The following is a 16514-nucleotide window of genomic DNA, read 5'->3' on the forward strand; positions in this document are numbered from 1 at the left end:
AAGTCATCCAGAAGCATCCTACTAACTCCATTCTGCAGGGAAGGGGGAGACCCCTTTGGGGAGGGATCCCTGCAGAGCTCCGGCCAGTCGGCTCTGGAGAGACGACACGACGGCGACACTCCCACCAGGCCAGAGCGATGTCCAGCTACTGGAGTAGAAGAGAAAGAGAAAGTAGGTGTGTAGGCTTGTGTAAGATCACTACTTGTTTGCCAAGAGTAGCCATATTTGCCCCTGTAGTCTTCTGCAATCAAACAGTTGCTACATTGAAAGTCCAGACGATCCACATTGTCCTGGAATAGAGCAAAATAAACATAGCTCCTGCAGCATTGAAAACATTTATTAGCAACCTCTATTTGAAACTATAGGCTAGCTAGGCTATCTGGGCTTCTGTGTCTCTCTCTTGACATTAATTTACTGAAGGTTTGCTATGAGCTACAGTGGGTTTGCAAATACAGGCCACACCCCGCCTCCCAAAACAAGCCCAGCAGGTGATAAGGCAAAAACACAGAAGCAACGCACACCCGAGTCACACACCAGTACAGAAAACAGAGAAAAGTGGAGGACTTGCTCGCTGTATGGATCCTGACTGCACATACACTATACAAGTGGGAGATGACCAACTCGCAAGTTGGTGCTGTAGAAACAAGCAGTAAATTGCGTGGCAGTGAGCCAAAACACCAGTCAACAAGTTAGGGAGAGAGCATTCGCTTACCAATGAGTAGCATGAATGCACATTGATGGGAAAGAACTTGCAAGTAAGCATTTCACTGTGCTGTTTTACACCTGCTGTATTCTGTGCACGTGACAAATAAATGTTGAAATTTGAAACTACGCCAGTTTTTCTTTTAAATCTCGTTGTGTGTTAGGAAAAATGCTGCTTATTCCATACTCCTATTTTTCTTCTCACCACTGCTGAAATCAACCCACCTATTCATCCCAGTCTCCAGCTTGCAGATAACACTCCCTACCTGCCGAGCTCAGACCCAACTTTGACCTTGGACCACCCACTCGTCCTCTCTGGCAGCATTAGTCCAAGCTCCTACAGCGCTTAACGCCTGCCCAGCCCTTACAGCCATTACAGTCTGTTGGCTTTCCCCCTGCCTGCCTCCTGCCTCTCTGCTTCCTGTTCTGCCTCCAGCCTCCAGCCCTACCCTGTCTCCAGCCTTGTCAACTAGTGGGCTGCTTTAAATAGATGTCAGTTCAACCTTGTTGGTAGCACTCTGCCATGTTAGTAGCATGAGCTGAACTCACTCCCCCATGCTATGGTCTACACCCCAATGCCATTCCACGCCCTGCTTTCACTAGAGAACAATAGACTGGACATGACAGCCCTCTGGTCATGTCTACTTCATATTGAATTAATAATGAATATTATTCAGAGGCGTCATGGAAGGAGTATTTTTGAAGGGGCATTAATGGCCAAATTTGTATATATAAAAAAAGATATTACATGAAAAGGCAACAGTCTCTTCTGCATTTTCAGTATTCAAATGGGAAGTAAATGAGAGGCCTGGGCCAATCATCATGCCAACCCTGCTATTATTCCTCCCTTTTATCTCCAGTTCTCTGTGAGGAAACATGAAATCCTGACACATTCTGCATAACTTCAACATATGAGAGGACCACCTCTCTTATCCACTAATTTTCATAACTAATTGTATGTTCCTCATAAAAATGCCCGACATTAAAAAATATATTTTATAAGCTGAAGTGTATAGGTAAGACCAGACCAGGAGAATACAGCACCTGAATGATTTATGACAGGGTGGTGAAGTCTTATCTATTTGGCCCACGCATTCAGCCATGACACATTCTAGGGTGTTTTAGTTTCCAAAGGTATCATAATAAAACTGCCAAGTTTCATTCCTTATGCTGTAAAAATAGATTAAGCCCATTTTCCGTCTCAGTTCTTGTCTCAGTTGTTTTCATTGCCCGGGAGTTTAAATGGATATGCTTTACCCATCACAGATAAAAAGCTTGCTGTTGCACACAGCAATCCTTCACTCCCACAAAATGCTTTATTGACCAAAAAACAATCAATTCATCTGCAATGAATAATCGCTAGCTACCAGTTACTGTCATATAAATGTATAAAGATATACGTGCTTGTATATAGAGGTGGCAGGCAGATAAGTTCTTATTGGCTTTGATTGGGTATGAAAAAATGTGGATGAACATAATTGAAATGGAGATACCTTTTTGTTCCCTATTAGCAGGTTATTAACACATCTTGATTGTTTATCAGAGCTCTCAGCTAAATGGACATTTAATGGAGTTTAAGAACAAACCCTTAAGACCTGCAGGGACATCATCACAGAGGGATGCTGCAAATGACAGCTTGAGGATGCATTAAAGACACGCTCCAGAAATTTGGCGACTACTTAGTATTTTTTTAATCTCCCGGTTAGGCTGGATGTGTCAGTGTGTAGTTCATACATGCATAATCTATGAGTAGAATTACTGTTGATATTCTGTATTGATATTCTAGTTTAGGCCACCTGTAACATGCTTATGTACGTTTTACATTTTAGTCATTTAGCAGACACTCTTATCCAGAGCAACTTACAGTAGTGAATACATACATTTCATAAATTTCATTTCATGCATTTCTTTTTTTTGTACTGGCCCCCTGTGGGAATCAAACCCACAACCCTGGCGTTGCACACACCATGCTGGCGTTGCAAACACCATGCTCTACCAACTGAGCCACAGGGGAGACGAATGCTGGAATGCTTGGATGCGACATTGGAATGCTTGGAATGTTTTGTCCTGTGAAACGTATTAAACAATGCCCACGTTAGCTTCTACTCCCATCTCATGTCCTGTTCTTATATTAGTTGTATAAGTAATACAGTATGTTATACAATAATTACTGTTTTACCTCAATTAGCCACAACATCCCTAGTTTTGTCACGTCCTGACCAGTAAAGGGGTTATTTGTTATTGTAGTTTGGTCAGGACGTGGCAGGGGGTGTTTGTTTTATGTGGTTCGGGGTTTGTTGGGCTATGTGTTTATGTAGAGGGGTGTTTGTTTAGAGTGTTCCGGGGTTTTGGTTCATGTTCTATGTTAGTATATTTCTATGTCTAGTCTTTCTAGTTCTATGTTTAGTTTATTGATTTGGCCTTCAATTGGAGGCAGCTGTTCCTCGTTGCCTCTGATTGATGTTCCTATGTATAGGGGTGTTTTGGTAATGGGAATTGTGGGTAGTTATTTCCTGTTTAGTGTATGTAGCACCTGACGGGACTGTTTAGTGTCGTTCGTTTTTGTATACGTTTTTCCTTCTTTTATAATAAATAAGGAGATGAGTATACATTTTCCCGCTGCACCTTGGTCTACTCAATACGACGGTCGTTACAAGTTTGAAAGTCACTATTTTTCTAGAAGCTGTGCTACACCATTTCCCCTTCATTTACGCCACGTGGGTCAGCCCCCTAGGAATTCAATTTAAACCAATGAGCTCCAGCCCCGCACCTTTTCAGTGACAGCTAGCAAGATGCACACACAGCAGAGCGAGAGAGAGAGCAATGACGTGGTGCACATATCTGCACATATGTGGTATAGTACGCAATTTTTGGGGACCACTTTTGGCTTGTGAGCGCTGCTTTCAGAACTACTGGCTAAAAACTATATAAATGTACTGGAGAATCTCTTGAAGAGAGCATGTGGTGCACTAGACTAGTTGAAAGGTTCTCAGATTAGTCTTGCAATGACAAAACATTTCATTCAATGATTATGGATGAGGCTATTCAGAGTTAAGTTCATGTCATTGGCTTTCTGCCTTCTCTCTCTTTCTCTTTGGGTTTAACCTCCAACACTGCATACCAGTCCAATCTGGAGTTTAAAATAGGATGAGTAGCCTACCTACTTATTTTGATCAAGAGAGTTTCATGTTGAGTCTAAATGTATTCAACAGCACCAGTCATGGTCAGTTCTTGTTTCGGACATTTTACAGCATTCATGTGTTTCGGCCTTGACAGCTCACCTACTACTTGCTCACTTTTATTCAAGGTCACAAGAGAAGTTCACAGAACTCCTTAAGGGTTTAAAAACTCATAATGGGTGTTGAATAAGCCATGGCCAAGCCACTTGCCACTACTCCAATCTGTTGATAAAAATTATTTATCAGCAGAGTGGCTCAGGCATTGATGTAATCTGACCTTTGGCCTTGGCCATGAAACAGAGCGTCCAGTCAGCATACGGAGATAATGATGATGTATCATCACTATGAGTCTCTGAACCGATGCTTGAAAATGAGAGGCCACGGGGCTCCGAGTCAGAGGGCAACTCTCGCTGCGTTATGGGTAGTAATGAGCTGGAGGTTTGACAGCTTCAGCGCTGCATCCACACACCAGTCACAATTCTCCTCTATATTTCCGTTTTGTCTTAATACATAACATATTGATGAGTTGTTATTGATCCAGTACAATGATGCAGGTCGCCTTAAAGCCCATTCATGTATGATGAGGAGGTAAATCAGAGAATTATGAAATGACTTGACACTATTTCTCTTGGTTGGTCACTTTTTATATGCACAGTGGGTATGTAGAAAATGTATGGTGAAGCAACATTAATTAGATCATACAATAGCATCACAGCTTTGTTGAAATCACGCAACTGTTCACTATGTTTTAATCTATGTCAGTCCAATAGGGGAATTGTCATAATGCGTTTCAGTACCACTGCAAGAATGCCCCAAAGGTGTTTTCCCTTCAAATAAAATATCCATTCCAGGATGCAACCTGCATAATTGCTGTCCACATACCAACAGCTTTCTCTTATGTAGGCTCAACCCTAATTTATGTGCTCTCTGACAACTGGAGTTGCATGGCAAATGGTCCAGGAACAAAGGACAATACCAAAGGACCAGTCAGCCCTTCCCCTCTGAGGGGCTAAAATGTACTGTATCTCTGCTATAGTATCCAGAGGACTGACTATAGAATGAGTGACAGAATAATACTATATTATATATCTGAAACTTGTTCAGCAAGGATAACTCTGATGCTATCTATATGTATCAGTGCATTCAGAAAGTATTCAGACCCCTTGACTTTTTCCACAGTTTGTTACATTACAGCCTTATTCTATAATTGATAAAATTATTTTACACACAATCTACACACAATACCCCATAATGACAAAGCAAAAACAGGTTTTTAGACATTTTTGCAAATTTATAAAAAAAAAAAATAATAATAATAATACCTTATTTACATAAGTATTCTGACCCTTTGCTATGTGCATCCTGTTTCCATTGATCATCCTTGAGATGTTTCTACAACTTGATTAGAGTCCACCTGTGGTAAGGATTTGGAAAGGCACACACCTGTCTATATAAGGTCCCACAATTGACAGTGCATGTCAGAGCAAAAACCAAGCCATGAGGTCTAAGGAATTGTTCATAGAGCTCCGAGACAGGATTGTGACGAGGCACAGATCTGGGGAAGGGTACCAAAATATGTCTGCCGCATTGAAGGTCCCCAAGAACAAAGTGGCCTCCATCAATCTTAAGTGGAAGAAGTTTGGAACCAGCAAGACTCTTCCTAGAGCTTGTCCCCCTGGCCAAACTGAGCAATCAGGTCAGGGCCTAGGTCAGGGAGGTGACCAAGAACCTGATGGACACTCTGACAGATCTCTAGAGTTCCCATGTGGAGATGGTAGAACCTTCCAGAAGGTCAAATCAGGCCTTTATGGTAGAGTGGCCAGACGGAAGCCACTCCTCAGTAAAAGGCAGATGACAACCCGCTTGGAGTTTGCCAGATTCTCTGGTCTGATGAAACCAAGATTTAACTTTTGGCCTGAATGCCAAGCGTCACGTCTGGAGGAAACCTGGCACCATCCCTTTCGTGAAGCATGGTGGTGGCAGTATCATGCTGTGGGGATGTTTTTCAGTGGCAGGAAGCCACTCTGGGAGACTAGTTAGGATCGAGGGAAAAATGAAAGGAGCTAAGTACAGAGAGATCCTTGATGAAAACCTGCTCCAGAGCGCATAGGACCTCTGACTGGGGTGAAGGTTCACCTTCCAACAGGACAACGACTCTAAGGACACAGCCAAGACAATGCAGGAGTGGCTTCAGGACAAGTCTCTGAATGTCCTTAAGTGGCCCAGCCAGAACCCGGACTTGAATCCGATCAAACGCTCCCCATCCGACCAGTGGCGGTTCTAGACCATTTCAACTGGGGGGGCCAAGCTGGGGCCAGTTGTACTGTTTGAGGGGCCAGTTACATTAGATGTTATTGTTGTCATATTGTTTTCTTCACTGCATTGCAGGCATTAGCAGGCAAAAGACCATGTTCATAATCATTAGTGTTCCGTGTTGCCACTGTCTAATAACGGATGTAAAAAAGAACAATAGCAAAAATGTGTTATGTAAAAATTATTTCATACTCCACATTTAGGGGGGCCACAAGGGGGTCCAAAATTGTTGTCACAGGGGCACTGCCCGCCCTGCCCCCCCCCCCCCCCCAGAACCGCCCCTGCATCCGACGCTCTCCATCCAACCTGACAGAGTTTGAGAGGACTTGCAGAGAAGAATGGGAGAACCTCCCCAAATACAGGTGTGCCTAGCTTGTAGCGTCATGCCCAAAAAGACTCGAGGCTGTAATCGCTGCCAAAGGTGCTTCAACAATGTACTGAATACTTATGTAAATGTAATATTATACATTTGAAAAAATGTTTAAAAACCTCTTTTTGTTTTGTCATTATGGGGTATTGTGTGTAGATTGATGAGGGGGGAAAAACAATTGAATCAATTTTAGAATAAGGCTGTAATGTAACAAAATGTGGAAAAAGTCAAGAGGTCTGAATACTTTCCAAATGCACTGTATGCATTATCTCTGTGGTTCCTTGTATCTGAATAGGGTGAACTCTGAATTACTATATGCAAAAAGGTTTTATCGTCCTCTCAGGATTTATGTCTTATTTACATTGGTCTCATCCCCCACACAAGCCTTTAAATGCTGTGACACCCTATAGAGATTAGGCCTGGCAGTGTTTAGGTTACTGTAAACTTGATATTGTTTGATTGGGCAATGGTGGTTGGTTTGGGCTGAAAGGTTACACCTTCAGATGTTATAAATGGAATTTAATGCCTTTGTTCTCTCATCATATATCTAGTGAATGGAGGAAGGTTGTATGATCAATTCTCATTTTCTAGGCTTCTAGTTCTGGCCTAGTATGCATACCTTTGTTCATGCTTTGTCCAGTAAGTTAACCTTTGGATCTATATTCTTGGAATAATGCCTTGTAATGCTTGTTAACGCTTTGTAACTTAAGCTTTATGCCTTGTACAGTATGTGAATCCATTCATTGTACAATGTTAATTAAATATCTTCCTTTGATATAGACAACTCAGAACAATTCTTGCTAGTCATGGTCAACTCATTGCCTAATGCTTGCTTGTATATTTAGTAATGGCGCCGGAGGGTAGGGCTGCCGTCTTATCGGCTCTCAATCAACCATGCTATTTTGTTTGTTTTTTCGCGTTGTTCGTAACTTGTTTTGTATATAATGTTGCTGCTACCGTCTCTTATGACCGAAAAGAGTTTATAGACATCAGAACTGGGATTATTCTAGTCAAATTGGACGAGGAGTTCTTCTTCAATTAGTCGGATGCAAGGGATATACTGCAGACACCCAACCAGGCCCAGATCCCCGTGATTTACTGGAGAAGGAAACAGATATTTAGAGGCAAAAGACTAGGGTGCCTTCTGAGGATCAGGAGACGAGTGGCTAATCTGCCCTTGCCTTCCATTCTGCTAACTAATGTTCAATCGCTGGAAAATAAATGGGAGGAACTGACAGCACGTATATCCTATTAACTGGACATTAAAATCTGTAATATCATATGTTTCACCGAGTTGTGGCTGAATGACGACATTAAGAACATTCAGCTGGCGGGTTATACACTCTATCGGCAGGATAGAACAGCAGCCTTGGGTAAGACACGGGGAGGGGGCCCAGAGGGGCAGGGACCCACAAGGGGCGGGAGCCCAGCTGGTGCACGATATCTAAGGAAGTCTCAAGGTTTTCCTCCAAAATTTTTGAAAAAGCTGTTGCGCAGCAACTCACTGCTTCAGTCTGGTTTTAGACCCCATCATAGCACTGAGACTGCACTTGTGAAGGTGGTAAATGACCTTTTAATGACGTCAGACCGAGGCTCTGCATCTGTCCTCGTGCTCCTAGATCTTAGTGCTGCTTTTGATACCATCGATCACCACATTCTTTTGGAGAGATTGGAAACCCAAATTGGTCTACATGGACAAGTTCTGGCCTGGTTTAGATCTTATCTGTCGGAAAGATATCAGTTTGTCTCTGTGAATGGTTTGTCCTCTGACAAATCAATTGTAAATTTCGGTGTTCCTCAAGGTTCCGTTTTAGGACCACTATTATTTTCACTATCTATTTTACCTCTTGGGGATGTCATTCGAAAACATAATGTTAAATTTCACTGCTATGCGGACGACACACATCTGTACATTTCAATGAAACATGGTGAAGCCCCAAAATTGCCCTCGCTAGAAGCCTGTGTTTCAGACATAAAGAAGTGGATGGCTGCAAACTTTCTACTTTTAAACTCGGACAAAACAGAGATGCTTGTTCTAGGTCCCAAGAAACAAAGAGATCTTCTGTTGAATCTGACAATTAATCTGGATGGTTGTACAGTCGTCTCAAATAAAACTGTGAAGGACCTCGGCGTTACTCTGGACCCTGATCTCTCTTTTGAAGAACATATCAAGACTGTTTCAAGGACAGCTTTTTTCCATCTACGTAACATTGCAAAAATCACAAACTTTCTGTCCAAAAATGATGCAGAAAAATGTATCCATGCTTTTGTTACTTCTAGGCTGGACTACTGCAATGCTCTACTTTCCGGCTACCCGGATAAAGCACTAAACAAACTTCAGTTAGTGCTAAATACGGCTGCTAGAATCCTGACTAGAACCAAAAAAATTTATCATATTACTCCAGTGCTAGCCTCCCTACACTGGCTTCCTGTTAAGGCAAGGGCTGATTTCAAGGTTTTACTGCTAACCTACAAAGCATTACATGGGCTTGCTTCTACCCATCTTTCCGATTTGGTCCTGCCGTACATACCTACACGTACGCTACGGTCACAAGACGCAGGCCTCCTAATTGTCCCTAGAATTTCTAAGCAAACGGCTGGAGGTAGGGCTTTCTCCTATAGAGCTCCGTTTTTATGGAATGGTCTGCCTACCCATGTGAGAGACGCAGACTCAGTCTCAACCTTTAATTCTTTACTGAAGACTTATCTCTTCAGTAGGTCCTATGATTAAGTATAGTCTGGCCCAGGAGTGTGAAGGTGAACGGAAAGGCTGGAGCAACGAACCGCCCTTGCTGTCTCTGCCTTGCCGGTTCCCCTCTCTCCACTGGGATTCTCTGCCTCTACCCCTATTACAGGGGCTGAGTCACTGGCTTACTGGTGTTCTTCCATGCCGTCCATGGGAGGGGTGTGTCACTTGAGTGGGTTGAGTCACTGACGTGGTCCTCCTGTCTGGGTTGGCCCCCCCCCCTTGGGTTGTGCCGTGGCGGAGATCTTTGTGGGCTATACTCGGCCTTGTCTTAGGACGGTAAGTTGGTGGTTGGAGACTTCCCTCTAGTGGTGTGGGGGCTGTGCTTTGGCAAGGTGGGTGGGGTGTCGTGTCTTTGGGGGTACCATTAAACTGAAGATATGTTTATCAATTAGCTCCCTGTAATTATTATCACGCGATTAAACTGATTAATCGTTTAATTGTAATTAACTAGGAGGTCGGGGCACCAAGGAGAATATTCAGATTATAAAGCTATAATTTTCCTAATATAACTTTCCTATACTATAATATTATATTCTATTATAGTATTGGCCGATTATCTCCTAGTTTAAATGGTGTATTTACCTCTAGTCCAGTCTCATTCCAAACGTCGTAAATTGTTGTATCTGCATGAACCCAGTCTTTACTAAAATCATCCATACATCAATTGTCTTAAAATCATTTATTTACTACACTAAGTAATTAACAGAAAAACATACAAACAGTAATTATTGTCACAAAGGATTGGTATCGGAATGTGTCCTACTGGCTAAACAGTCAGGTCGGCCTGTTGAACAATGGGTCATAAAAGGTCGGCTGAGAAGTTACACAGGGTGATTTAATATTAACAATTGACAATTGAAGGCTCACTCATTCGGGAACAATTGCAATCAATATATATTTACGCTCAGTGTGTCGTTCTGATTCTTGTTGGAGAGTAGTTCTGTTGGGGAGTTTTGTCCGCGTTCTCTCTCTCTCTCTCTCTCGGTTAGAATGGATCTTTCAGAGCGACCTTCATTAATGTCGTCAGCGAATGGTTGCTTCGTTGGTCTTCGCGTTCAATGATATAATTTACTTAGCTGCAGACTAAGAATTAACATCAAAGACTTGTTCTTATTCTGTCAGTATCGATAGTCTAAAAGTTAACCACGTGGTATGGTTCACTTTCAGTAGAGGAATTAGATGGTAGAACCTATTTGGCCACGGAGTGTAGGCCTGGTCTCTAGAAATGTAAATCAGGGAGTGTTTTATAGTGCCCATAGAACAGCTTGTCAAATGACGCCTGGTCCTGTATGGGTGTTGGGGGCATGCCTATGACTGAGTTAGATTTGGTTACAGAAATACAATTTTATCACATTACATCAGTACATAGCATCTCAATGTCTTACAAAAGCTTTATCCTTATTAATACATTCCATACACCCATATGAGGCAAGTCTTAAACTGAGTCTATTATATAAACAGTTTTATGGTAATATGGCTATATTGTCTCTTCTGAGTATCACAAAATGGTACAGAGCGGATCAGTTCGTAGCTGGATTCTTCACCAATCTTCCATACCTTCTCCAGCACACACATGTCGCTCGGTTCTCCAATTCTATGAGTTGGAAGAATTTCCTTTGTCTCTCTATGAAACATGGGGTAGGAGATTCTCCTCAGAGGGTTTTTTACAACCCTGGGTTGGGGGGAAGGTAGGTTGGGTGATGGTACAAAGGGGAGGGGGTCAACTGTCCTTCCTGTACCCAAAGAGGCCAACGTCATGACAGGGGTTATATCCTGCCTGTTTGGCCCTGTGTCTTCTGATCCCTCCTGTCTCAGCCTCCAGTATTTATGCTGCAGTAGTTTATGTGTCGGGGGGCTAGGGTCAGTCTGTTACATCTGGAGTATTTCTCTTGTCTTATCCGGTGTCCTGTGTGAATTTAAATATGCTCTCTCTAATTCTCTCTTTCTCTCTTTCTTTCTTTCTCTCAGAGGACCTGAGCCCTAGGACCATGCCTCAGGACTACCTGGCATGATGACTCCTTGCTGTCCCCAGGCCACCTGGCCGTGCTGCTGCTCCAGTTTCAACTATTCTGCCTGCGGCTATGGAACCCTGACCTGTTCACCGGACGTGCTTGTTGCACCCTCGACAACTACTATGATTATTATTATTTGACCATGCTGGTCATTTATGAACATTTTAACATCTTGACCATGTTCTGTTATAATATCCACCCGGCACAGCCAGAAGAGGACTGGCCACCCCTCATAGCCTGGTTCCTCTCTAGGTTTCTTCCTAGGTTTTTGGCCTTTCTAGGGAGTTTTTCCTAGGGAGTTTTTCCTAGCCACCGTTCTTCTTTCACATGCATTGCTTGCTGTTTGGGGTTTTAGGCTGGGTTTCTGTACAGCACTTTGAGATATCAGCTGATGTACGAAGGGCTATATAAATAAATTTGATTTGATTTTTGATTTTCCTCACCTGAGGTAGTGTATCTCATGGTAAGCTGTAGACCACACTATTTACCTAGAGAGTTTCCATCTGTATTTTTCGTAACTGTCTACATTCCACCACAGAGCGAGGTTGGCACTAAAACCACACTAAATGAGCTGTATTCCGCCATAAGCAAACAGGAAAACAATCATCCAGAGGCAGCGCTCCTAGTGGCTGGTGACTTTAATGCAGGGAAACTTAAATTAGTTTTACTGAATTTCTATCAGCATGTTAAATGTGCAACCAGAGGGAAATAAATTCTAGACCACCTTTACTCCACACACAGAGACGCATACAAAGTTCTCCCTTGCCCTCCATTTGGCAAATCTGACCATAACTCTATCCTCCTGATTCCTGCTTACAAGCAAAAATGAAAGCAGGAAGCACCAGTGAGTCAGGCTACAAAAAAAGTGGTCAGATGAAGCAGATGCTAAACTACAGGACTGTTTTGCTTGCACGGAATGGAATACGTTCCGGGATTCCTCCGATGGCATTGAGGAGCACACCACATCAGTCACTGGCTTTATCAACAAGTGCATCGAGGACTTTGTCCCTACAGTGACCGTACGTACATACCCCAACCAGAAGCCATGGATTACAGGCAACATTCGCAGTGAGCTAAATGGTAGAGCTGCCGCTTTCAAGGAGCGGGACGCTAAACCGGAAGCTTATAAGAAATCCCGTTACGCCCTCCAACGAACCATCAAACAGGCAAAGCGTCAATACAGGACTAAGTCTGAATCCTACTACACTGGCTCTGACGCTCGTCGGATGTGGCAGGGCTTGCAAACTATTACAGACTACAAAGGGAAGCACAGCCGAGAGCTGCCCAGTGACACGAGCCTACCAGACAAGCAAAATAACTTCTATGCTCGCTTCAAGTTAAGTAACACTGAAACATGCATGAGAGCATCAGCTGTTCCGGATGACTGTGTGATCACGCTCTGTGAGTAAGACCTTTAAACAGGTCAGCATTCCCATGGCCGCAGGGCCAGACGGATTACCAGGAATGTGTGTACTCTGAGAATGCACTGACCAACTGGCAAGTGTCTTCACTGACATTTTCAACCTCTCCCTGTTTGAGTCTGTAATACCAACATGTTTCAAGCAGACCTCCATAGTCCCTGTGCCCAAGAACACTAAGGTACCCATAGCACACGTCTGTAGCCATGAAATGCATTGAAAGGCTGGTCATGGCTCACATCAACACCATTATCCCAGAAACCCTAGACCCACTCCAATTTGCATACCGCCCCAACAGATACACAGATGATGCAATCTCTATTGCACTCCACACTGCCCTTTCCCACCTGGACAAAAGGAACACCTATGTGAGAGTGCTATTCAGCGCCAAGTCTAGGTCCAAGAGGCTTCTGAACAGCTACTACCCCCAAGCCATAAGACTCCTTACTCCTTAACAGCTAATCAAATGGCTTCCCAGACTATTTGCACCCCCCGCTGCTGCTCCTCTCTGTTATTATCCATGAATAGCCACTTTAACAACCCTACCTGCGTGTACGTCATTACCTAAATTACCTCGACACCGGTGCCCCCGCATATTGACACATTGACACCGGTACCCCCGCTAATGTGATTTACTGCTGCTCTTTAATTATTTGTTTTTCTTATCTCTTACTTTTCTTGGGGTTATTTTCTTGAAACTGCATTGTTGGTTAAGGGCTTGTAAGTAAGCATTTCACTGTAAGGTTTACACCTGTTGTAGTCGGCGCATGTTACAAATAAAATTTGATTTGATATTTGAATTATCTTTATGGAGTCATATAAACATTTTAATAGGCTAATCGCTAAGTCTTATTACGAGTCACATGTGAGGTATTTATAATATCCTATATACTGTATTTGCACGTCAATTATTACTGTCCACTACACTCACACTTGATCTCTGAACAAGAGCAATCATTTATTCTTTTTTATTTTTTATTTCACCTTTATTTAACCAGGTAGGCTAGTTGAGAACAAGTTCTCATTTGCAACTGCAACCTGGCCAAGATAAAGCAAAGCAGTTCGACACATACAACAACACAGAGTTACACATGGAATAAACAAACATACAATCAATAATACAGTAGAAAAGTCTATATACAGCATGTGCAAATGAGGTAGGATAAGGGAGGTAAGGCAATAAATAGGCCATGGTGGCAAATTAATTATAATATAGCAATTAAACACTGGAATGGTAGAATGTGCAGAAGATGAACGTGCAAGTAGAGATACTGGGGTGTAAAGGAGCAAGATAAATAAATAAATACAGTATGGGGATGAGGTACATTGGATGGGCTATTTACAGGTGCAGTGATCTGTGAGCTGCTCTGACAGCTGGTGCTTAAAGCTATTGAGGGAGATATGAGTCTCCAGCTTCAGTGATTTTTGCAGTTTGTTCCAGTCATTGGCAGCAGAGAACTGGAAGGAGAGGCGGCCAAAGGAAGAATTGGCTTTGGGGGTGACCAGTGAGATATACCTGCTGGAGCGCGTGCTACGGGTGGGTGCTGCTATGGTGACCAGTGAGCTGAGATTTAGCGGGGCATTACCTAGCAGAGACTTGTAGATGACCTGGAGCCAGTGGGTTTGGCGACGAGTCTGAAGCGAGGGCCAGCCAACGAGAGCGAACAGGTCGCCGTGGTCGGTAGTATATGGGGCTTTGGTGACAAAACGGATGGCACTGTGATAGACTGCATCCATTTGTTAAGTAGAGTGTTGGAGGCTATTTTGTAAATGACATCACCGAAGTCGAGGATCGGTAGGATGGTCGGTTTTACGAGGGTATGTTTGGCAGCATGAGTGAAGGATGCTTTGTTGCGAAATAGGAAGCCGATTCTAGATTTAATTTTGGATTGGAGATGTTTATTGTGAGTCTGGAAGGAGAGTTTACAGTCAAACCAGACACCTAGGTATTTGTAGTTGTCCACATATTCTAAGTCAGAACCGTCCAGAGTAGTGATGCTGGACGGGCGGGCAGGCACGGGCAGCGATCGGTTGAAGAGCATGCATTTAGTTTTACTTGCATTTAAGAGCAGTTGGAGGCCACGGAAGGAGAGTTGTATGGCATTGAAGCTCGTCTGGAGGTTAGTTAACACAGTGTCCAAAGAAGGGCCAGATGTATACAGAATGGTGTTGTCTGCGTAGAGGTGGATCAAAGAATCACCAGCAGCAAGAGCGACATCATTGATGTATACAGAGAAAATATTGTGGATACATTGTGGATACACCATGCCTTATAAAGGACAAGAACACTATTCCCCTTTCACAGATGGTCAGGTTATTGATCCTATGTGCCAAACACCTGTCAAATACTAAAACATTCTGTATTTTATGTCTGCGTCCAAGAGGCCAATGGAAACTGTGGAAAACCTTACCACAAGCATCTCACACATCCCTCACTCTCTTCCTCGCTACCCTGGCTGTGTGTTTTATGACATTTATCTCTCCATTGTGCATCACTTTTTACACATTGAGCTGCTTCACTGGGTTTTTTTTTAACAGGCAACCCTTAGCGAGTGACATTTTGACAAGGAGTCTTAAATCGATTTCCGGTATGGCGACCGTGAGGTAGTCAGGTGAAGGTGATCCGTTTGGTATTCCGTTTCTTTACCAAAAATATGCCTCTTAAATTGAAAATAACTTGACTCTAAAGTCAGTAAATGACTGAAAAGTTATGTCGGCAACTGCATGTTATGGCAAATACTAGATCTAGAAATAGAGACAAACAAACACAGCAAAACAAAGTGACCATGGACCAATTAGCTGATGACTCGGCTAAAGTGAGACACCACTAATAGAATGGCAATGTATAGACTGAACAGACAATGTAGGACAGATGGGGAAATAAGAAAGGTATGCGTTAATGCCTTCACTCACACGCCTATTAACAAGACAATCACAGCACCACTCAGGCCAACTGTCTAAATTAATAACACTTTAATGGGTGTTGGATATGCAGCCTAAATGACAACCCATCCATTGGTAGGCCATAGCCATGATCTATTTGTTTACATAACAAACTGACAAGTGAGCTAGACAACATGATTGCTATGATCTGGACAATTATTTTGAATGACCCCCAGCCGATAGGCTATAAAGGCCTGAGTGGGTAGGAAGAATTTAAGTGGCCCATATATAAAAAAGAGATCAAATGTCATACAGCGTAAGACGCTGAATTTGTAAGCACACTGCCATTACCCTACAGCCACCAAAGGGCACTCTGTTCACAACGTTGACATCAGCTATGGTGGACATTCCTGCAGTCAGCATGCCAATTGCACGCTCCCTCAAAAGTTGAGACATCTGTGGCGTTGTGTTGTGTGACAAAACTGCACATTTTAGAGAGGCCTTGTATTGTCCCCAGCACAAGGTGCCCCTGTGTAATGACCATCTCAGTGCAAGAGGTGTCACTGCAGTCCCTGGTTCAAATCCAGGCTGCATCACATCCGGCTGTGATTGGGGGTCCCATAGGGCGGCGCACAATTGGCCCAGCGTTGTCCGGGTTTGGCCGGAATAGGCCGTCATTGTAAATAGAATGTGTTCTTTACTGACTTGCCTAGTTAAATAAAGGTTTGATTTATTGTGCAGCCAGCTAAAATAATTAAGGCATTTTCTTATTTTAAAAAGAATAACGACAACATCTGTTTTTTGTTTTTTTTACAAGAAACTCACGTCAGCAGTAGAATTTGAAAGGTTTGGGTGAGCTTGGGATGGGTACTCCACTTAGATCAAACA

The 16514-nt window shown here is 43.1% G+C and overlaps 1 protein-coding gene across 1 annotated transcript in view; it reads right to left on the bottom strand.

The window, feature by feature from the left end:
* The window catches only part of LOC106572565 (synaptotagmin-6), a 107109-nt gene that overhangs the window by 32853 nt on the left and 57742 nt on the right, over positions 1-16514 (bottom strand). The window contains exon 2 of the mRNA XM_082961508.1: positions 23-148. Within this exon, the coding sequence (XP_082817634.1) occupies positions 23-148 (126 nt within the window). The remainder of the gene's footprint in view (positions 1-22; positions 149-16514) is intronic.

The sequence above is a fragment of the Salmo salar genome, chromosome 15 (assembly GCF_965601325.2).
Source record: "Salmo salar chromosome 15, fSalSal1, whole genome shotgun sequence".
NCBI classification, from domain to species: Eukaryota; Metazoa; Chordata; class Actinopteri; order Salmoniformes; family Salmonidae; genus Salmo; species Salmo salar.